General features: G+C 40.6%; 4 protein-coding genes across 5 annotated transcripts; all 4 read right to left on the reverse strand.

Annotated features, from left to right (window-relative positions):
* Positions 1 to 614: 614 nt before the first annotated feature.
* LOC124224997 (uncharacterized) lies at positions 615 to 3999 on the reverse strand. Of its 2 annotated transcripts, none has more exons than XM_046637351.2 (9): positions 3842 to 3999; positions 3567 to 3729; positions 3140 to 3437; positions 2700 to 3037; positions 2339 to 2622; positions 1917 to 2177; positions 1591 to 1836; positions 1094 to 1488; positions 615 to 928 (listed from the first exon to the last, which is right to left on the reverse strand). In XM_046637351.2, exons 1-9 carry the CDS (start codon positions 3915 to 3917, stop codon positions 845 to 847), a joined length of 2145 nt encoding a protein of 714 aa, XP_046493307.1. In that variant the 5' UTR covers positions 3918 to 3999; the 3' UTR covers positions 615 to 844. The 2 variants fall into 2 exon arrangements, with proteins under 2 accessions (XP_046493307.1, XP_046493308.1); XM_046637352.2 differs by having other exon boundaries at positions 615 to 931.
* A 3108-nt stretch (positions 4000 to 7107) lies between these two features.
* On the reverse strand, positions 7108 to 9428 carry LOC124224844 (uncharacterized). The gene is made up of 7 exons (XM_069137186.1): positions 9306 to 9428; positions 9001 to 9163; positions 8610 to 8907; positions 8196 to 8533; positions 7841 to 8124; positions 7408 to 7668; positions 7108 to 7337 (listed from the first exon to the last, which is right to left on the reverse strand). Exons 1-7 carry the CDS (start codon positions 9382 to 9384, stop codon positions 7276 to 7278), a joined length of 1485 nt encoding a protein of 494 aa, XP_068993287.1. The 5' UTR covers positions 9385 to 9428; the 3' UTR covers positions 7108 to 7275.
* An 836-nt stretch (positions 9429 to 10264) lies between these two features.
* LOC124225001 (uncharacterized) lies at positions 10265 to 13132 on the reverse strand. The gene is made up of 8 exons (XM_046637356.1): positions 13021 to 13132; positions 12716 to 12878; positions 12325 to 12622; positions 11912 to 12249; positions 11560 to 11843; positions 11123 to 11383; positions 10816 to 11052; positions 10265 to 10710 (listed from the first exon to the last, which is right to left on the reverse strand). Exons 1-8 carry the CDS (start codon positions 13097 to 13099, stop codon positions 10391 to 10393), a joined length of 1980 nt encoding a protein of 659 aa, XP_046493312.1. The 5' UTR covers positions 13100 to 13132; the 3' UTR covers positions 10265 to 10390.
* A 1212-nt stretch (positions 13133 to 14344) lies between these two features.
* LOC124225002 (uncharacterized) lies at positions 14345 to 19899 on the reverse strand. Its single transcript, XM_046637357.1, has 9 exons — positions 19849 to 19899; positions 17139 to 17239; positions 16833 to 16995; positions 16442 to 16739; positions 16018 to 16355; positions 15663 to 15946; positions 15215 to 15478; positions 14908 to 15144; positions 14345 to 14785 (listed from the first exon to the last, which is right to left on the reverse strand). Exons 2-9 carry the CDS (start codon positions 17209 to 17211, stop codon positions 14466 to 14468), a joined length of 1977 nt encoding a protein of 658 aa, XP_046493313.1. The 5' UTR covers positions 17212 to 17239; positions 19849 to 19899; the 3' UTR covers positions 14345 to 14465.
* Positions 19900 to 22594: the final 2695 nt, after the last annotated feature.

Here is a 22594-nt window from a genome sequence, read left to right on the forward strand (position 1 = left end):
CAATTTTCTAATAATACCATAGATACGTATATGAACGACAATCGCGGACTCGTTAAAATTTTCATATCGATCTATTCTCTTCTTACAAATTGTCAAATAATTCTCAGATGCTGACTGTTCGATCAGGTAATTCCAATCCCTTATATATATATATTTCTCTGTTCTTACTAAAGTTTCAGCGTTACTGATCATTGCAATCTAACAGCTCTGGTAACACCAAAGGGCACAGCTAGAAATCCATATAAAAATCGTAATTGCTCTGATTTTATTCTCATTTGAATATGTTGCGTGCTTTAAGATGTGAGTAAATTCTGAAATCCAAATCTTAATTTATGTAAAAGGTGTCTAAAATCGAAAATTTTAAAATTCTTTTTTCCTCGAAAACTCCACACCCAACGTCTTCGCCGAAGTTGGGTTTTTTAGAAAATGAAAAAAATATTTGCTAAATGTTGAAAATCTCCACTTTCTTCACATTCTCAAAAGAACAGCCCCACCAATTTTTATTAAAATCACGTTTTCCGTCATTAAACTGCAACGGACGTCTTTTTTAAAATCATAGAAGTAGTAAAAGAGGGTAAAAGAAACTAATGAAAATAGAACAGAATTTATTATGCCACCGTTTTTATTGCTAATTCCTCGGACAATACATATTAATATAATTTTCGTCCTTATTTCGGCTTTTGGTCATCTTGCTTTCATAAATGTGTATAATGATTGTGTATGAGAAATTCCGTGTTGTTTCATCCAGCACCGAGCGGTCGTCGACTCCCATTTTCTCGTAACATTTTCGTTATGTGGTGTAGTATTTTAAAATGAACCTGTCCGTGTGCTCTTTTTTTTTTGCTTACACACCAGTCATCTTTCCATGATTGGGAGCAGTTGAACTTCGAATTTTTGGCTTTCGATTTATGCATTTATTCCGTTGGACCTACTGAATATTGTATTTTTTACAATAAATTTGTATTTTCATTTACAAATTGCAGTCAATATTTCACCACCCATCTTTTATCTATCATACCTGTGATTATTTTTCATTGCACCGATTTCATCCCTTTTCATTCATACTTCTACATATCGCTTTTGTCATACGTACCGCAGCTGCGGTGCTTTCGTCCAACAGATCAAAATTGCCGCATTTCGGAAAGCCTGGAGGCCGTGAAGAAACCGTTCCCGTGACTTTGAAGACCATCATCATGCCCACGGACATGTGCCACTCAAAGTGACAATGCATCAACCAAGATCCAGGATTGTCAGCCTTAAATCGCACGATGACAATTCCATTGCTGGGTACGCTGATGGTGTCTTTTAGTGGTGGCACAGTCATATTCGTCGACGAAGCTTCGTCAGATTCTTCGAACTCCCATGTACTGAGGAATTCTTCCACCTCACTTACAGTGAACATTTGGTCTCTCGTCAAGTTTTGATGTATATCCATCACGTAGAAAGAAAAACCGTGCAAATGTATCGGATGATTGAGACTAGAGATTCCTGAAACACGAGGACGAGGAGTGTGAGTGCGGTTGATGCTACGTTACATAACGAGGTCAGACAACGCGCTGGAACATTTTGGTTTCAGGTAGACTAACTCACCGACGTTGTCTATAAGAGTCATCTGAACGATGTCATTTTGTTGCAGAACTACAACTTGGGTACATTCACAGTAAGGAGTGAACGTGGCATTGTCATCGTTCCCCAGACAATTGGCTGGCAAGTTGTCTTTGTCACAGTAGCCGCCGTGAGACTTGTAAGAATTGTACGACGATAGAATTGGACTGCTCGGAAACGTGAAAGATATATTGTTCATCCAAGCCGATAAAATATTCTCTCCTCCGAGATCTGGATAACATAATATCTAGAGTTGGTTCTACAAATGCGAAGAAACTATTCTTATCAAATATGAAGTTCAAGTTTCTCACTCATGAATGGATGGTAACTTCCATCTTCGTGGAACGTATCGACATCAAAAGAATGAAAACCAAATGGGATGATCAAATTGACGTCTGGCTTCGCCGTCAAAATTCTTCTAACTTCATCGGCATCGTCGTACCCGACGGATCTGAAATCAGTGACGCAAAGGCGACTCGCATTTGCGCCACATGTCGTGTTTGGGTCATTAACGACTATCCCCATCGGCAGAGGATTCGATAAAGTTGGTCGACTTCGCGTTGGCAGTATTCCTGCAATTTCAATATATCGACGCGAGGTTATCAATTGAACGAAAAGCACCGAGAAACTGCATTATACGTTATAACAACACACAATTCGCACGTAATAATACGACATGTAGCATATTGAGGTAAATATGATGAGTCGAAACCAAACTCTGACAAGCTATTACCTAACTCGTCGTCAGTGGTGTCATACGAGAGAACGCCGTACTGATCCAGCTTAATAGATTCGCACAACCCTAGAGCGCGAAAGTGTATCCAGAACGCATCTCTTTCCGTAACGTTTACAAGTGGTATCAGCACAAAGTCGTATCGTTCACCAGGATAGTGTATGAGGGAATCAACTGTGACTGGTTCAATCGGCTTGCCGTCGGTGGCTATCAACATTAAGGAGTGATTTTGTACCTGAGTAATGAACGGGCAAACGTGACTGTTAGCGTTGATGATGCGGAACCTACAAAATGGAAGAATTATGAGTAAGGTATTCCCCATTAAAAACAAGGGCGGTGGATACGATGGAACATTGCTTACCTGTATTGGAAGTTCTTCTGGACATGAAAAGTTGCCAATGGAATTGAAGCGTTGACGAGGTCTACGTCTGCCTCACCGTCGTAGTATCTTCCCAAACCGTTGATTAAAATAGTGGTAGGTGTGATTCCGGGCTGTCTGCTCGGCAGACCGGGAAAGAACATCTCTGCAGTTTCGTGCATCCAATCGGAAGACACGATTGTGTGATTCACGGAATCATACGAGTAAAGATTTTCCGACCAGGGCTCTTCGGATTTCGGTGCGTGAACAACTAACGCACCGTAATGCCCGTTAGTCCTGTGCGTGCCTACGTGGCCGTGATAGAAAAACGTGCCGTCATCCTGCGGAAAGAAGATTTAGGATTCACTTACCAGAGTTCACACTGTAGAGCTTACACTTCCACGCCACACCAAATGAAAGAAATTTTAATGCCTCTTACTGACCTCCGCTGGGAATATGTATCTGAAACTCGTGCCTCCGACGGGACATTGGGTTACGTAAGGAACCCCGTCCATCCACTGACTGTGCTTCTGCCGGAAGCCGTGCCAGTGGAGGGTGACGTCCGCGCCGGCCATTCTGTTTATCACGTTGACCACGATCAGGTCATTTTTACAGACGTGAATCGCTGGTCCAGGGATCTTGCGGTTTATGGACATCACTTCTCGCTCGGTTCCATCGGCTGGGATGCACTGCGACCGGTAACAATCCTCCAGAACACCATTGGAGCAATTCCCGCAGGCTCTGCAGTCGAACAAACAAGTAGGTAATAATGAGCGTGCTATTGTGATGCAGGTCAATCGTGATCGAAACAGTATCAGCTTGTTTCCTTTGACAAAAGTGATAATGTGTGATATGTGCGAGGCTGCTTACGTCCCCATTGCTGCGTAGAACTCCATAACGAATGTGAAAAGACACACTCGCGGTAATTCCCCGGCAACGCAGGTCCGAGCACAGTCCGTTTCAGTGTAATTTGCGACACCTAGTTCGATCAGCTCAGTCCATGGGGAAGATCGATTGTAATCCGTCGGTAATTCTGTGGGAAAACAAGGAAAATTTTTTGCACTTACATCGTGGTAGTTGGAATTAATAGGGAAGTTATCAATGGATTCGCGAGCAATTATTTTGACTTCAGTTATTTGTCTTACCGATTACTGTGCCTATGACAGGCACAGCGATTGTTAACGCTGCGATTAAAAGCACAGTCCTGTCTGTGACACGCATTTTCAGTGTTCCGATTGGTTCGCTTAAAACAGCTATTACAATTTACTCGTACAGACCGGACCTACTCAGCGTTATGTGCTTTTATACATAAAGTCCCCTCCCGTAATAGTGCCGCTTCCCCTTATTCTCGCTCGAACGTAACCCCCACCACGGGCTCACTTCGGGTTTCATATGCATCTCCCTGAATAGTCCCAAACGCTGGCTCAATGAAATAGCGTATAATTCTCTGCTTTAAATTCAAATTATAATCATTATTTTCTTAATGTTATATCGTCACAAAATTCGTAATATAGTAATAATATCATTTAAAAAAATGACACAAATTTCGATTATTATCATTAAAATAATAATCGATTTTATTCAAAGAAATAGAGATCATATACGTTTGATGATTTTACTATATCAGTGTGTATTTTTTACACATTTTTTGGAATAAATGGGAATACGTATGAAAGGTTCTCTTAAAATAACGAAATTTAGAAAAAGAAATTGAATTTAGAAAATCGAAATAATCCATTTTTATATGATATGGAAAACGAATATAAATATACACGAGTAGTCACAGTTTACCCGGTGCGGCGGCACTATTACGAGAGAGCGACGAGCATTCCGATGGCATGAACGCGCGTCAGTGGTGGGGGTACCTGGGCTGTAAGAAAAATACTCCCCTACTTTTCCAACGCCGGCACTATTATGAGAGCGGACTGTATCAGCATGCCTCTTGAGCACACATAAGAGATTCACGCTGTTGTTTACGCAGATGGAGGAAATCTGTCATAAGGCATAAACTGTCATTCTGCAAAATTTGTGTGTTTACATAACTGAAAAAGTTGACATTTGCGACAAGACTATGTCAAGCGAAAGGGGAAGATTAAATAACTTTTTGTCACTTTTTTCGTTGAAATACACGTTTCAACGAATACAATTTACAATAAATTATTTCGTTTCACATCTATGTACACACATGCAAACAATGAAAATTTTCCCCTGCTGAAAACGTCGGAAACAAAATGAATTGAATTCCAAAAATATTATAATGTGCAGCTATGCTTCTACGTATTGATTTTAGGCTTCATTTCTTTTCTCATTTTATCAGTTTATGAAAAAGCTCGTAAGACTCCCTAATTTCACTTTGAAAAAATAGTCACCTTTTTCGAAAGTTTGTCATTTCCCAAAAAACGAACATTAAAAACATTCGTAATGATGTCAATCGAAACGTTTAATAAAACTGATGAAATAAGGGTAGAAATGCTTTTATTTTGAATAAATATTAAATATTTATATAATGTAAATAAAAATGAAATATATTCTAAATATACATTTGCCAATCTTGAATGAACCAAGAATATTCAACGGAACAAGTCAGTCACTCAAGTACCCTTGAACATTAATTAGTTGCATTAATTTTAATAAAAATTTCGTTGAATATCTTCGCTGAAAAATCGACTACAATTTCACCTTAAACTCACATTAAAATAGACAACTTATACATGTATGTGAATACGTGACATAACGGAAACACGCCGCGCTTCGTGCAAGCAAAATTTCTAGTGAGTTTGTTTTATCACAATCGTGTACCAACGTCGTGCTTCCTTCAGTAAATTCACTTATTGTTAGTCTGAAAATTAATGACATACAGAATATGACATATTGAAGGTGGAGATTATTTTATCAACTGGATTCGCAGATCAGAACTAAGTGCTTTGTGCTATAACTAAATTACCCATTTTCCATTTCGTACGAATTTTCCATGAAGATTTTAAATTTGGATTTTTTTTCATATTTTCACCTTATTACTGCTATACAAAAACTTTCCGTTGGTTAGAATACGACACGTTCAATTTTGAGGTTGTTTTATCAGCTGGAATGGTTCATCATGGATAAACGCAACTTAAAATAAATTACGAACTATGACAGGTTCCGAACGAAAGTGTCATAAATAATGTTTGATGATATGCCGTGATCTCCGATTTCGGTTATACTTTCAGACTAATACATCAAATAATGTTTCCGATAAAAAATCGATGTCAGGTATGAGAAGACCAATAAGAGCCAAAATAAAAGCGCTAAGTTCAGCTTTCACAAGTGATCGAGTCCCGATGAATAGATGAGTAGGTCGAGATACATGATGCTCCGTGAAGTAAACACTCGACGAAAACAGGGAGCAGAGAAAATAGTTACACCAGGTGCAAACACATGTTCAATTTTTAAAAAATGACAACAGGAAGAGATCATTTGGACGCGGTGAAACCTTCTCACGGTGTATGTCAATTATGATGTAACAATGGGAATAACATTCGAGTAAAATTCTAAAATATTTAAAAACTTATAGCACAGCATTTAATTTCAACTTATAATTGAAAATGGCTTCAAAGTTATCGTTCCGCAATTGCATTCATAGCGAAATGGACTAATACCCCTGCGTAAATCAAAGACGTACCAGAAGAAAATGTAATTTATTGAATACTTATTCATTATAATCAATAACACACGTAATACGACATTTCTATGTAATAAACTAATATGTTTTTACTGACTAAAACATCTAGTCATAGGTACCTGAAACATTAAAACGTAAGCCTTAGCTAGATCAACTGTGATTGACGCTCATATAAACGGAAAAAAGATTTGTGAACCGGATGCGTCCAAGTACAAACCTCACAATAAACATGATTTTGATGCATTTATTTAGATATATTAGATAATTATTCATATTCTGAATTTGACAGTTCTGTTCAATCGACATCCACACCTTGATCAGACTAGTTGAACAAGATAAAATCGCCACATCTCGGGAATCCTGGAGGTGGAGGCAACATATCGCCCTCAACCCAGAATACCATTGCCATACCAGTAGAGAGGTGCCATTCGAAGTGACAATGGAACAGCCACCGCCCCGGATTATCAGCTCGAAAACGGATAGTCACGAGTCCTTCGCTGGGTACATTGACGGTGTCCTTGAATGGTGGAACAGAGGATGTCTGGTTCCACGAATTCTCGTCGTCGTCTGCGCAGTTTCGACCCATGCGCATCACGTAGAAGGAGTAGCCGTGCAAATGGAACGGATGGCTAACTTTCGGCTCTAAAAGGTAACATCATCAAGGCGTACGGTTAGGAATGAAGTCGACCGATGATGACAGAGCCAGACTCGGTAGTCACTTGCTCTTTGGAAAATGAAGCTCACCGCCGGATTGGTCGATCAAAGTCAGCTCCACGATGTCGTTTTCTTGCAAAATGACGACGTTGGGACACTGGCAGTAAGAAGCGGCCGTACTGCTACTAACATTTTGGCACGTGGCTGGTAAATTGGTAGTGTTGCAGAATGTGTCATCGGGTTTATCCTTGAATGTGATTGGACTCAAGGAAACGTGAAAGTTATATTGCTCATTATGCTCGCTCGAATACGGCTGTCGTATAGGTCTAGACAAATTCGAGTTTTTTAGTTGTTATGCGGTAATAATGGATTGAAAAATAAGTCTGCAGTTCTCACTTTCATATTTTTCGTAACTTCCCTTTCGGTGAAAATCGTCAATGTCAAAATAGTGAAAACCAACTGGAACAACGAGTCGGACATCTGGTTCTGCCGTCCAAACACTTGAGTTCCCTGCCTCTGTATCGTTTCCAATTGATCTCAGATCGGTGATGCAGAGATAGTCCGAGCTCTCACCACACGTCGTATTCGGATAATTCAAAACCGTCGTGATGTTCAGAGGGTCGTCTGGTGTTGGTCGAGTTATGTTTGGAATAATCCCTGTAGTTTGAAAAAGTCATTGGTTAAGCAAAGGGCACTGTAAAACGGTATTGATACTAAAACACGGTAATTTCTTACTAATAAGGAAGATTTCATAGGAAAGACAAGTTTGCAAGTACGAATAAAGTACTCGGAAATTGGCTGAATGTTGTATTATAAAGCAGGTATAGACCTAATTCTGTGTTATTTGTGCCATAGGATAGAATGGCGTACTGAAAGATGCCAAAATCCTTGCATCTTCCCAAGCCAGTAATGTATATCCAGAATCCATCCTCATCAAGCGAAGTGTTACTCGTGTTGATCACGAAATCGTATCTTTCACCAGGGTAGCAGACGATGGTATCGACAGTGATCGGCACGATCGGCGTCCCGTCAGTGGCGATCAGAGTCAAATTATGATTCTGAATTTGAATTTGGTACCCACACACATGGCTGACTGAGTTAATAATCCGGAATCTACCAGAAGACCGAGTACCAAATATGGTCGTCAAGAACAATGTTGGATTATAAAACGACGTGCCACAAACCTGTAGCTCGAATTCCTTGATACGTGAAAAGTTGCCAGAGGAAATGACGAGTTGACAGAATCTTCGTTCGTAGTTGCATTGAGGTACCATCCAAAACCGTTAACCAACACAGTAGTTGGTTCAGTTCCTGGTTCTCTGCTGGGTAGACCGGGGTAAAACATTTCTGCGGTTTCGTGCATCCAATCGGAAAGTACAATCGTATGCTCGGGCAGGTCAAAGTCGTAGATATCATTGGACCAGGGTTCGTCAACACGCGGTTCGCGAATAACTAACGCGCCGTAATGTCCGTGAGTTCTGTGCAGTCCAGAATGAGAGTGCCAGAAATACGTGCCAGCTTCCTGCGGAGACAAAAATTCAGGACTCTATTTAGAATCCACGCGAAGGACAAAAAGACGTTCGAAAACTTGCACTGACTTCAGCTGGAAATACGTAGCTAAAAGTCGATTCTCCGACAGGACACTGGGTTACGTAAGGAACTCCGTCCATCCACGGACTGTTCTTCTGCAGAATCCCGTGCCAATGGATTGTAGATCCTGTACCGGGCATTTGATTTTTCACGTTTACTACGATTAGGTCATTTTTGCAGACGTTAATCGGGGGTCCGGGAAGCTGCCGGTTGACGGACATCATTCCTCGCTGAACTCCATCGGCTGGGATGCACTGCGGCAGATAACAGTCCTCCAAGACACCATCGCTACAATTTCTGCAGGCGCTGCATTGGGACGAACGATTAAAACGAGCGAGCAAAAGTTGACGTACTAATTATAAGAAAGAAGGAACTTTCGATCGTATCACGGCTACTCACGTTCCCATCGCCGCATAGAAGTCTAGAACAAAAGTGTATAGACAGACTCGTGGCAATTGCCCGACAGCGCATGTACGAAGACAATCTGTTTCCGTGAGATTTTCAACACCGAGCTCAGTCAGTTCACTCCATGGTGACGTACGATCGTAGTCGTCCGGTAATTCTGCGGGTTTTTACAAAAACTTTGTCATATCTACGGTTTCATTTGACGGCTTTATTTAAAAGTCAATCGTATCGTGATAAAATTATGGTCTTGAGTAACAAACGGGCAACTATTTTTTGAATTTCTCAATTCTTTCTCTCACCAATAATTGTTCCAAAAATTGGTGAGCCACGGATTATCAAAGCAGCGAACAGAAGTAAATTCTGGCTGTAGGAACACATTTTGCATTTCTCAACTCAGTCTTAGAGAATAACCGGACGCAGCGGCACACGGGTACAGATAACCCAGCTTATCTATCGCGGAAAAGAATAAAATGTTGCAAATAGTGTCGTATTTGATGGTCATAAAATATGAACAGCGCTTAAATGCGGCTATTAAAACAGTTTTATAATGGTAGCACTGTTGCAGTCCAATATACTTATACAAAGTTATACATTGAATTATCACTACAACAGGATTTATTTTTTTTTAATTCAAAACTGTTCAGAGCTCTGATGAGTAACATATCAAGAAAGAGAATTGAGCTGCTGATTTTTTAATCAGCGTAAAATCTTATTGAGAAGTATAGATCTAATGTGGTTGGCAACTACACGTATAACGTGCGCATATTTCATATTTCATTTTCATTAATCTTTCGCCATCATGACACATGTAAATCAAATAATATTTGACACCAAAATTTTGAAATCTCAACTCTTACGCTGCTCACCTCCTGTGTTGGACACTGCTGCGACACCGGGGTCGCTGGAAACCACTTATCAAAAATCATAGTACAGAAACGAAAATACCGATTCAAGCAACTTTAAAAAAATTTTGGGCTACTCTTTAGCTATAATATTTTAAGGCAAATTAGTTACCTTTAGCAAAATGAGATTTTGAGTATGAAAAGAAATTTCCTAGAACCACAAAATACCGGGAAATGGATCATTCTACTCAAGTATCATGACTCCTTGAATTTACAATATTTTGAGCTGAAAATCGACTGAGTAACTCGAAAGAACAGATACTTAAGAAAAAAGATAACGAGGTACTGCGTGGTGAAAAAAGGTATTGATTTGAGTGAATTAAGCTGAATTTTTGGAAAAAGGATTAATTACTCTATTAAATATTAATTCTGTTTGATAAACAGAAATTCGATGTATTTATTCAGCCATATTGAATAATTATATACATTATGAACATGGTAGGTCGATTCCATTGGCCCTCAATATCCTCATCTCGATCAAACTAGGTCAACGAGCTAAAGTCGCCACATCTCGGGAATCCTGGAGGTGGAGGCAACACATCGCCCTCAACCCAGAATACCATTGCCATACCAGTAGAGAGGTGCCATTCGAAGTGACAATGGAACAGCCACCGCCCCGGATTATCAGCCCGAAAACGGATAGTCACGAATCCTTTGCTGGGTACACTGATGGTGTCCTTGAGTGGTGGATCACAGGATGTCTGGTTCAAAGAATTCGCGTCCTCTTCTGTATAGTTTCGACCCATATGCGTCACGTAGAAGGAGTAGCCGTGCAAATGGAACGGATGGTTCTCTAACGCATCTAAGAAGTAACATGATCAAGGCGTACGATTGAGGGCAAATTCTAAAAAAGATAAGAAAGCCAGACGACTCGCTAGTCGCTTGATCTTTGGAACCTCAAGCTCACCCCCAGTTGTGTCCACCAATGTCAGCTCGATGATGTCGTTTTCTTGCAAAATGACGACGTTGGTACACTGGCAGTAAGAACCGACTGTAGTGTTACTAATGTTTAGGCACCTGGCTGGTAAGTTGTTAGTGTTGCAGAATGTGTTATCGGGCTTCTCTTTGAATGTGATAGGGCTTGAAGGAAACGTGAAAGTTATATTGCTTGTCATGGCCGCTCGAATAATGGTGTCCTGGAGGTCTAGATAAATTTGAGGTTTTTAATTTTTGTGCAGTAGTCACGGATCGAAAAATTAGATTTTGATTCTCACTCTCATATTTTTGGTAAGTTCCCTGTAGATGAAAATCGTTGACGTCAAATATATGGAAACCAAATGGAATAACGAGTCGGGCATCTGGTTCCGCCGTCCAAACACTCGAGTGCCGTGCGTCTCTATCGTTTCCAATTGATCTGAGATCGGTGATGCAAAGATAGTCCGAGCTCTCGCCACACGTCGTATTTGGATAATTTAAGACTTTCGTAAAGTTCAGAGGGTCACTTAGTGTTGGTCGAGTTCTGTTTGGAATGATCCCTGTGATGTGAAAGTCATTAGTCGAGCAAAAATCATTATAATGCTGTACTATCGCTAAAAACTAACAATTTTCTACATTGCAGAGAAGCAAGATTTCATATGAAAGACAAACTTGCAAATACAGGTGGCATACTACCGAAATCAACTAAATGTTATATTATGAAGCAGGTAGGGACCTTGATCTGTGCTGTTTGTGCCATAGGATAGAACGGCGTTCTGATATAATCCGAGATTCGCGCATACTCCCAAGCCATTGACGAAGATCCAATATGCGTCCTCATCAAGAGACGTGTTATTAGTGTTGATCACAAAATCGTATCTTTCACCAGGATAGCTGACAAAGGCATCGACAACGACCGGCACGATCGTTATTCCGTCAGCGGCGATGAGAGTCAGATTGTGATTCTGAATTTGAATCAGGAACCCACAAACATGGTTGGCTGAGTTGATGATCCGGAACCTAATGGAAGGCCGAGTATCGAGAGTTATTGAGAGCAAAGTTGGATGACAAAACGACGTGCCACAAACCTATAACTTGAATTTCTGGATACGTGAAAAATTGCCAGAGGAAAAGACGAGTTGACGGAATCTTCACTCGCAGTTCCATTGAGGTACCATCCAAAACCGTTAATCAGTATAGCATCAGGTACAATTCCTGGCACTCTGCTGGGTAGACCGGGGAAGAACATTTCCGCGGTTTCGTGCATCCAATCGGAAAGTACAATCGTATGCTCGGGTAGGTCAAAGTCGTAGATATCATTGGAGTAGGGTTCGTCAACGCGTGGTTCGCGAATAACTAACGAACCGTAGTGCCCGTTGGCCCTGTGTAACCCAGAGTGAGAGTGCCAGAAATACGTGCCGACTTCCTGTGGCGACAAAATTCAGGACTCTGTTTAGAGTCCACGCGAAGGAGCAAAAGACGTTCGAAAATTTGCTCTGACCTCGGCTGGAAATACGTATCGGAAACTCGATTCTCCGATCGGACACTGGGTTACGTAAGGAACTCCGTCCATCCACGGATCCCTCGTCATCGGAAGTCCATGCCAGTGGATTGAAGCTCCCGTACCCGCCATTTGGTTTTTTACATTGACTACGATTAGGTCATTTTTGCAGACGTTAATCGGGGGTCCGGGAAGCTGCCGGTTGACGGACATCATTCCTCGCTGAACTCCATCGGCTGGGATGCACTGCGGCAGATAGCAGTCCTCCAAGACACCATCGCTACAATTTCTGCAGGCGCTGCATTGGGACGAACGATTAAAACGAGCGAGCAAAAGTTGACGTACTAATTATAAGAAAGAAGGAACTTTCGATCGTATCACGGCTACTCACGTTCCCATCGCCGCATAGAACTCTAGAACAAAAGTGTATAGACAGACTCGTGGCAATTGCCCGACAGCGCATGTGCGAAGACAATCTGTTTCCGTGAGATTTTCAACACCGAGCTTAGTCAGTTCACTCCATGGTGACGTACAATCGTAGTCTTCCGGTAATTCTGCGGGTTTTTACAAAAACTTTGTCACATCTACGGTTTCATTTGACGACTTCGTTTAAAAGGCAATCTTATCGTGACGAAATTGTTATTTTGAGTAAAAAACAGGTAACTTTGTTTTAAATCTCTCAATTCTTTCACTCACCAATAATTGTTCCGAAAATCGGTAAGGCAGTCATTATCAAAGCTGCCAGCCAAAGCAAATACCGGCTTTGGGAACACATTTTGTAATGTTGAACTCACTCGTAGAAAATGACGGGACGTAGCGATACACGCGTACATATAACCAAGCTTATCTATTGAGCAAAAGAATAAAATTTTGCAGTTACTATTGTTCTTTGCAGTCAGCAAGTACGAACTGCTCTTGAATGCAGCTATTAACACAGTTTTGTAGCGTTAACAGTATTGCATCAAAACTGCTCGAAACTGTGATTGGAGATATAAGGCGACGTTATTGCCACGAAATTCAGTTGATCACTTGATAATCAGCATGCATAAGCATTAAAAGTATACAGACAATATAGTTCGCAATTGTGCACGTGACGTGTGCAAATTTCATTGCAAACCGATCAGAAGTGCTGTCCGTATCTATATTTACTAGTGATTACGATAAAATTAACTGCAATATGTTTTTATTTGGTACACCTCGTGCTTATTGTCACGAACCATCCATTCGGAGACGGGTTTATGTACTTTTAACCGTGAAACATGTCATATCACTGGAACTGGAAATATTTTTTTATTGACGCTTGCACGAACATGCGACAAAAGATAAGAACTAGAATCTTTCGAAAAAGGCACAAATATGTTTAGTACCGCGTTGTCACGATGTTCGACTGCAGTTTTTATCACTGCATAATTCACGGTACGTTATTCACACGTTATGACGATAAAAATGTATAAAAACACATCATACGGATCACAAAATTGCAGACGATTTGCTTCCAACTATACACACAACGGTGAAAATATTCTAATAGCGCCGAGTTCCCGGAAATACAGCAACTAGACGGCTTAGGACGAATTCTGTAAAAACAATGCTTTGTCGCAAATTTGCTCGTCCTTGTACGTTTCTGTGCATATATTTATACATACACGTGTTAATGGTAAGTATTGATTATGAGAAATTGGGAGAATCAACGTAGAGTGGATTCCTCAAAATCTTGGCAACAACGCCAACAAACTATCGCAGATAAGCTAGATATAAACGCGATCATGCGGCATTGCCTGTTGCGGGAGAGCAAAGCGTTTTTCTTCATCTTGTTCGTTACTTTTATTACATTGGCACATTGGTAGCTTTTCGACTATCGTTGCGCTCTGTGCCGTTTCAAAGTATTCAGTTATGATCTGTCGATTTTGAGAGTCTAAAGTACGCCGCGATAAATATTGAAAAAATGTTTCAAAGAGGTAACTGGTATTTTGACAGAGTGTGTGAAAAACAAAAGGAAACTTGCATTAACAGGTATAATTTCATGAATACGAGATACAAGAAGGTAATACTTTTCATAGATTGTAAATTATTTCGCAATTTCCGTTGAATTGAACGATAGAGTTGCCTTAGGCTCGGCACACGACTTCATCGACATCAGCCTAATTCAACGGATCAAAATCGCCGCATCTCGGAAAGCCTGGAGGTGGAGATGGGATATTTCCCTCGACCCAGAAGGCCATTCCCATGCCAATAGCCATGTGCCATTCGAGGTGACAATGCATCATCCAAATTCCAGGATTATCAGCTCTAAATCGGATGGTGACAAATCCTCCGGAGGGTACATTGACGGTGTCCTTTAGTGGCGAAGCAAAGTATGTATGGTTCAAAGAATTTTCGCCTTCGCTTTTGTAATTTTGGCCAACACGCATCACGTGGAAAGAGTAACCATGCAAATGGAACGGATGACTGACTGTAAGGTCTGAAATATAATCAACGAGGCTTGCGATTAGTGGTGAAATTGAACGGGGATCGACGCCCTGCTATTGCTAGAGAGAGCTAGACGACTCGATGGCCGTTTACTTTTTAGGAATTTGTACTCACCGCCATCTGCGTCGGCCAAAACCAGCTCGACTAAGTCGCCTTCTTTCAGAACCACGACGTTGGTACAATGACAGAGAGAATCTATCGTACCGTTACCAACCTTTTGGCACTGAGCTGGTAAATTGGTTGCGTTGCAGAATGTGTCGTCGGGTTTCTCCTTGAATATAATTGGACTCGGAGGAAACTTGAAAGTTATATTGTTCATCGAAGCCGCTCGAATTTTCATTAGGTCGATATCTGAATGAATTAAATTCGTGCGAGTGATTTTGGAGCACTGAAAATCAAAAAAATCATTTGCAATCCTCACTCTGATATTCTCTGTAAGTCCCGGCTTGGTGGAAGGCATCGACGTTGAAGCTGTGGAAATTAAATGGAATAACGAGCCGGACATTTGGTTCTACCATCCCAACATTCGTATGATTCCCCGCCTCTGAGTCCCTTCCAATCGACCTGAGATCAGTGATGCAGAAATACTTCGAACCTTCGCCACACATTGCATGCGGATAATTCAAGACGGTCGTGATTTTCAGAGGATTGTGTATAGTAGGCCGAGTTCGACTTGGATTTATGCCTGAAACTCGAACACTATCAGCTGAGCAAATAAAGTGCTATCAAACTGTACATCGAGTCCTTTTACTACAGAAAGGAAGAATTCCGTTAAAATTGGCGAAATTACGAATCAATTTCTCTGCAAATATCGATTAAGTATATAATCGAAAGTAAGCATCATGTTATACTATAAAGCGGGCACCGACCTAAAGCTGTGCTATTTTTGCCGTAGTCGAGAACAGCATGCTGGTCGAAATTGTATCTCACGCAAAACCCTATGCTAGTGACGTGAATCCAGAATGCGTCCTTGTCAAGCGGAGCGTTACTCGTGTCGATCACAAAATCGTATCTTTCACCAGGGTAACCAACGAATGTATCGACGGTGATTGGCTCGATTGGATATCCGTCAGTAGCGATCAGAGTCATGTTATGATCCTCGATTTGAAATTGAAACTCGCAAGGATGACTGGCTGCGTTGATAACTCGAAACCTTCAAAGGAGCTGACTATTAGACACAGCAGTGTGGAACAAAGTTGGAGAATAGAACGTCCTGCCACAAACCTGTAGCTGGAATTCCTCGACACGTGAAAAGTCGCCAGAGGGAAGGTCAAGTTGACAAAATCTTTGCTCGTGGATGAGTTGTGATACCGCCCTAAACCGTTAATCAATATAGCATCCGGTAAAACTCCTGGCTCTCTGTTGGGTAGACCGGGGAAAAACATCTCCGCGGTTTCGTGCATCCAGTCGGAAAGTACAATCGTATGCTCTGGCAGGTCAAAGTCATAGGTACCATCGGACCAGGGTTCGTCAACAATCGGTTCGCGAATAACTAACGCGCCGTAAAGCCCGTTAACTCTCTGCAGTCCGGAGTGAGAGTGCCAGAAATATGTCCCAGCTACCTGTGAAAAGGTAAATTTAGAATACAATTTAGATTGCACGCCGTCTCATTGATCGAAGAAAAATACAGGCAAATCCCTGCACTGACATCGGCTTGAAACGCGTATCTGAAACTCGATTCTCCGATCGGACACTGGGTTACGTAAGGAACTCCGTCCATCCACGGACTGTTCTTCTGCAGAATCCCGTGCCAATGGATTGTAGATCCTGTACCGGGCATTTGATTTTTCACGTTTACTACGATTAGGTCATTTTTGCAGACGTTAATCGGGGGTCCGGGAAGCTGCCGGTTGACGGACATCATTCCTCGCTGAACTCCATCGGCTGGGATGCACTGCGGCAGATAACAGTCCTCCAAGACACCATCGCTACAATTTCTGCAGGCGCTGCATTGAGACGAACGATTAAAACGAGCGAGCAAAAGTTGACGTACTAATTGTAAGAAAGAAGGAACTTTCGATCGTATCACGGCTACTCACGTTCCCATTGACGCGTAGTACTCTAAAACAAATGTGTAAAGACAGACTCGCGGTGCTTTCCCGACAACGCACGTACGAAGACAATCTGTTTGCGTGAGATTTCCAACTCCAAGCTTGGCTAACTCGTGCCACGGTGACGCCCGGTTGTAGTCGTCTGGTAATTCTGCAATATTTCAAGGAAAAGTTGTCAAATCTACCTATATTATAGCGAGGGTTCTACCGAGAAATCAACTCTGTCCTAATAAAATTGTTATCGTAAATAAAAAATGGACAAGCCTTGGTGAATTCTTGAATTCTATTTCTTACCGATTATAGTCCCAAAAGTTTCTGCGGCTATTGTTAAAGCTGCGAAGAGAAGCAACGCCTTGTAAGAGCGCATTTTCTATCGTCCCTCTATATCGTTGAGCCTAATCGGACAAGGTAAAACACGATGAATTATTTTTATACTGTAAAAGGGAAACTTCGGTAAGCAATGAGTAATCGGGTCGTTTAAATAAAAACACGACAATCGCGCGTACGAACTAACAACGAACAACAACTTGCCGAGGCTTATAAACCCTCACGAATCAGAGGTAAAAGCCCGAGTAAGCCAATATATAATAGCAGATTTATTGAACAAATGCCAAGACGGAGGGAGAATTTTACCCGGTTCGTCGCGGTCAGTTGGAGGGTCAAGCAACCTACTCCGAACCTATCAGTTGAACCATGTGGGATTTCATGCTGCGATCTCGAGCTCGTGAAAAGGCATTTGTATGACATGGAAAAGGATAGACGCAATTAAAATAATTAAGTGGCAGGAGATCCTCTCGCGCTACACTTTAAATCATAGAAGCGCTCTAGGCGCGAACACACGCAATAAGTAGTATGTACTTCTTCGCAAAAGAGTTTACGAGGTTCCCTTTCAATCTGAATGCTAGTACTATGAAACTTTAGTCGCGGTGGCTTTGACGGGTGTCAGATAGAAAAGGTGCACAAAATTGCTGCACAAAAACATCCTAGTATAGAGCGTGATTTGAAAAAAAATCTTATACGGGATATTATTACAAATCACGTCATCCATTGCCGGACACTTTGTATTGTGGAAACCCCCCGCCAGACACCTTTGAAGTTTAATAAGTTATAATTGTACTTAAGTTACAGTATAAAATCGGAATTTTATACGTGCTATTTCCGAACTTGCTAATTCACGCTGCAGGCGTTTGTAAGAGTACCCAAGTCGGTCTTCGCTTTAGGGATTCTATCGAACGTGAGTCATGATATTATTTCTAAACTTATGCAGTTTCCGATCAAATCGTATGAACCAATATTTTCCAATACGAGAAAACAGAGGACGTAGTCGCAATTTTAATACAATTTTATATTGCGTGAATACGTGAATGAATAAACGCTTTAGTTGTACCGCTTGCGCGCTTATATAATTTTAATAATTTATTCACGAGTCTCGTAAAATTTACGGATGTTAAATTAATTGTCAAAAAAAAAAAAAAAGTATCAGAAAGAATTTCGGATTTCAGATCTTTATAATCGTGCTCGATTATTTCACGGACTCCTAAACTCACCTGTTTTCCTCAGCATTCGCTTATACAATTTCATGAAACGAATTTTCCGCGAGAAGGTTGGTCAAACTTCAAGGTCTTTGCAAACAAGGTCAATGAATTTGTACTCCAGATAATATCTCTTCAAGTCACAATATTTGGTCATGTCATTCGACTAACAGGCCAATTTTATCTCGCGTTTCGCGTTAGTAGTTGTGAACTCGACGTCGTTTGGCGTGAATCGCGGTGTTCATGTTGTGTATGAGAGGGGGTTTCGAATCGCGAAGGCTATATTGCCTCATCCGCGGACCAAAGTTCAAATCATCTGCTCCTGCTAACTGATGCACGAGTTAATATGTTAATCCATCTAATCGCTGTTCCTCAAACTTATAGCTAACTATATTGCTTCGCATGCGGGGATGGCAGTCACCGATTCACATATATTTCACGCGATCTTATTGCACACTCGACACGGCGATCTTCCCACTATAGACGTTATTACACGTGAGAACTTTAACAATTTTTTTACGCTGGATTCAATATAGCATTTGTAGGAGTCGATCATGCAAAGTACATGCCCTATACGCAACACCGTTACCTATATGCGATTTGAAATAATATCATGTGCAATAATATCTTGGTTTGCAAAGCAATCGGAGGTGAATCGGAAGTAGGTGAAACTGATCTTTACCCTCAGAAGCAAGGCGAAGACAACCAAGGGCCGATATTTGATGGCATTTGTCAAATTCCGTATAACACACGATGAGGTTTGTTCATCGCACGAAATGGAATTTAGACGAGCGCAGAGAAAATTACCACAGAATGCCACACTCGTGACGTGTGTGTGACAATCTTTTATGCACAGAAATTGGAGAAATTAGATTTTCATTATGAGTTTTAAATTATGACAAGTGTGTTCTAGCAACGTCGGAGGTTATGTTTTCTTAATGGTGACCGTGAAAAAAATACGATATCAACCAAGGACATTCCTGGTATGAGATAACACCCGAAATGAAGACGATCGGAACGTTATTTAATCAGTCGCTGTATAAATATTCTTCTTTTGGTATTCCAATGGAGAAGCAAAGATCTTTTCCTGCAAGATAAACATATCATTTGATTAAAATGCAACTGTAAGTTGACCCTCATCTATCGGTAACGGCTCCACAGATATGATAGCGACAAATTTTTTCCGTCTTCGAACTCTGAAGATGTAGTATGTCATTTTTCGTCAAATCTCGCCTTCTGCTAAAATATCGCCTCGAAGCGATTGAAAAAATCACACCGTATATTAACACAGATTTTAATGTGTGACACTAAATATCTAGTTCAGTTCTGAAATGTAGTGCATCAGCTTTTTTGACGCACTATTTTATATCATACTCTGCGAACGGAACAAATACTGATAAATATTATTAATTGACTCCTCTAAATGAAAATGCTTATGAATTATATTTAGTAAATGTTTATTTATAACCAACCTGATACCTCGGATTAATTACAATGCTTCTTCGCCAAAATGGATTGACTGAAGTTTTGTTCTCGTCAACTGGCTTTATAAGCTCGATTGAATGACTACCCCACTCACTCTTCCAGCACTATCGAATCTTTGATCTGTTGCTCCTACTGACTTTAGACTGCGTGCAATAATTAGCTCTCGCAAAGTTACGTAAACGTGGCGTCTGAATGAATTGGTTTTGGAATTATACAAAATTGCCCAAAATTTTTGGAAGGAAATGCAAAGGAGTAGCCTTCGTTTTCTGCAATTTTTGAAGCTCGAAAACTCTTTGTTGGAGAACCAATTTGCAGAACCCTTGGACCACTTATTCGACCCTCAGTAATCCGGGGTAGACATTTGAACGTTGCAGGACCGATAGCAGAGGAAATAGGAATGTAATACGGCAAAATTCTTCATTTTTCAACTGAAACTTTGCTTTCTTGCTTCTACCGATTCTACACTATACGCAATTGATTTCCCTCGCAAAAATGACTGTTTTGAGCAAAAAATTTCTCGTTTCTGTGTCGATTTGTACGACCGTTTTGAAAGTAATCATATCTTCAGGAACGTGAAACAAACATCAAAAAGAGCAAGCGATCAGCAACAGAGAAATTACGAGGGAAATTTCTTGTTTTTAGGCTCCAACTCTTTATCCCTTACTCGCAGTGTATTCCTACTGCGCGCAATAGTTTTCTGTCGCAAAATTACGTCGATATATAGTGGATAGAAAAATTGATTGTAGCGTTATTGAAAATCGTTGAAAATTTAACCGAAAATTAAAAGGGGTTAGCCTTCCTTTTTTGCGATTTTCAGAGCTCTCGAATTTTTTGTATCAGAATCGTTTTGTAGGGGTTTTTTCTACTGACTGAACCCTCAAGAATGCGAACAAGACATCTGAAGGCGAGTCCAAGTAACAGAGGAAGAATTGCAGAGAAAACCTTTCGTCTTCTGGCTGTAACTCTGAATCCGCTGTGCGCAGCGTATTCAAACTGCGCCCAATGAATTCCTCTCGTTGAATGACGTCAATATATGTAAGGTATGAATAAATCGGTTTCATAATTTTGTTTTTTCAAAAAATTGATTCAAAAAAATAAACCGAACGGATTAACTGATCTTGCTTTTCATTTGCATTTCAAACGACCCTTTCAAGGCCATTTAGGACCCAAGTATGGCAAAATAAAATGATTGGAGCATCCTGTGACCAACACCTGAGAAGATGCGATAAAAATGTGGAGAAATTTATGTAGCTGTTATTCATTTTCTTCCAGTTTACGTGAAATGGTAACAATATAGTATTATGTATCTCGTATCGTGCAGAGGTGCATTGCACCTGCACTCAGGCCGGAACTTAGAATGTGCTGACATACTTCAATACGACCTATTTCATACAATATTGTTGATATTCTGGTAAACGCAATGTAAATAGTGGTATTTTTTCCTCATATAGTGGTCAGACTCCTTATGTAATGTTCGTTCATTGTGCTGATTGTTTTTTTTACTGGAAATGAAATACTATTATGAATATTATACTAATTATATCAATAAGTATATTGTTGTAGTGATTATTGATATATTCTGATATTATTCGAATGAGGTAAGAGTATGACATGTTACAATTGAACCATTCAGAAATTTGGTAGAACAGTATGCACTAATACCTGGACATTTGTAACAATTAATAAACTGGAACTGGACATTTCAAACTCTGAGTATGGGACTACTTATTTCTTCTACCTGTTTGCGAACCCAGTGCGATGTTTTGTAGCCGTAAATTCTGATCCTTTGCTCGCATCGTATTCGGACTGCGCCCAATCGATTTCTCTCGCAAAATTACGTCAAAATAGTGCCTAAAAAAATTGATTCCAGCACTTTTCAAAATCGCGAAAATTTTCGCCAAAAATACAAAGGGGTTAACCTTCCTTCTTTTTCAACCAACAAATTTATCGTCTCAGAATTGATTCGTATGACTCTGTCCCGACCAATTGGACCCCAAGGAACTCAGAAAACGCAGCGAAAAGAGCGTGGGATCAACAGGAGAGAAATTGCGAAGAAAAATACACCTGCTGAAAAATGTCGAAAATTCAGGTTTTCGTTTTTTGACTGTAACTTTCGATGCGTTGATCGCAGCGTATTGGGACTGCGCCCAATCGATTTCTCTCGCAAAATTACGTCGGAATAGTGCCTGAAAGAATTGATTCCAGCACTTTTCAAAATCGAGAAAATTTTCGCCAAAAATACAAAGGGGTTAACCTTCCTTTTTTTTTTACCAAAAAATTTTTCGTCTCAGAATTGATTCGTATGACTCTGTCCCGACCAATTGGACCCCAAGGAACTCAGAAAACGCAGCGAAAAGAGCGTGGGATCAACAGGAGAGAAATTGAGAAGAAAAATTCACCTGCTGAAAAATGTCGAAAATTCAGGTTTTCGTTTTTTGGCTGTAACTTTCGATGCGTTGATCGCAGCGCATTGTGACTGCGCCCAATCGATTTCTCTTGCAAAATTACGTCGGAATAGTGCCTGAAAGAATTGATTCCAGCACTTTTCAAAATCGCGAAAATTTTTGCCATAAATACAAAGGGATTAACCTTTCTTTTTTTTTACCAAAAAATTTTTCGTCTCAGAATTGATTCGTATGACTCTGTCCCGACCAATTGGACCCCAAGGAACTCAGAAAACGCAGCGAAAAGAGCGTGGGATCAACAGGAGAGAAATTGAGAAAAAAAATCCAC

This window comes from Neodiprion pinetum, chromosome 1, assembly GCF_021155775.2.
Source record: "Neodiprion pinetum isolate iyNeoPine1 chromosome 1, iyNeoPine1.2, whole genome shotgun sequence".
NCBI lineage: Eukaryota > Metazoa > Arthropoda > Insecta > Hymenoptera > Diprionidae > Neodiprion > Neodiprion pinetum.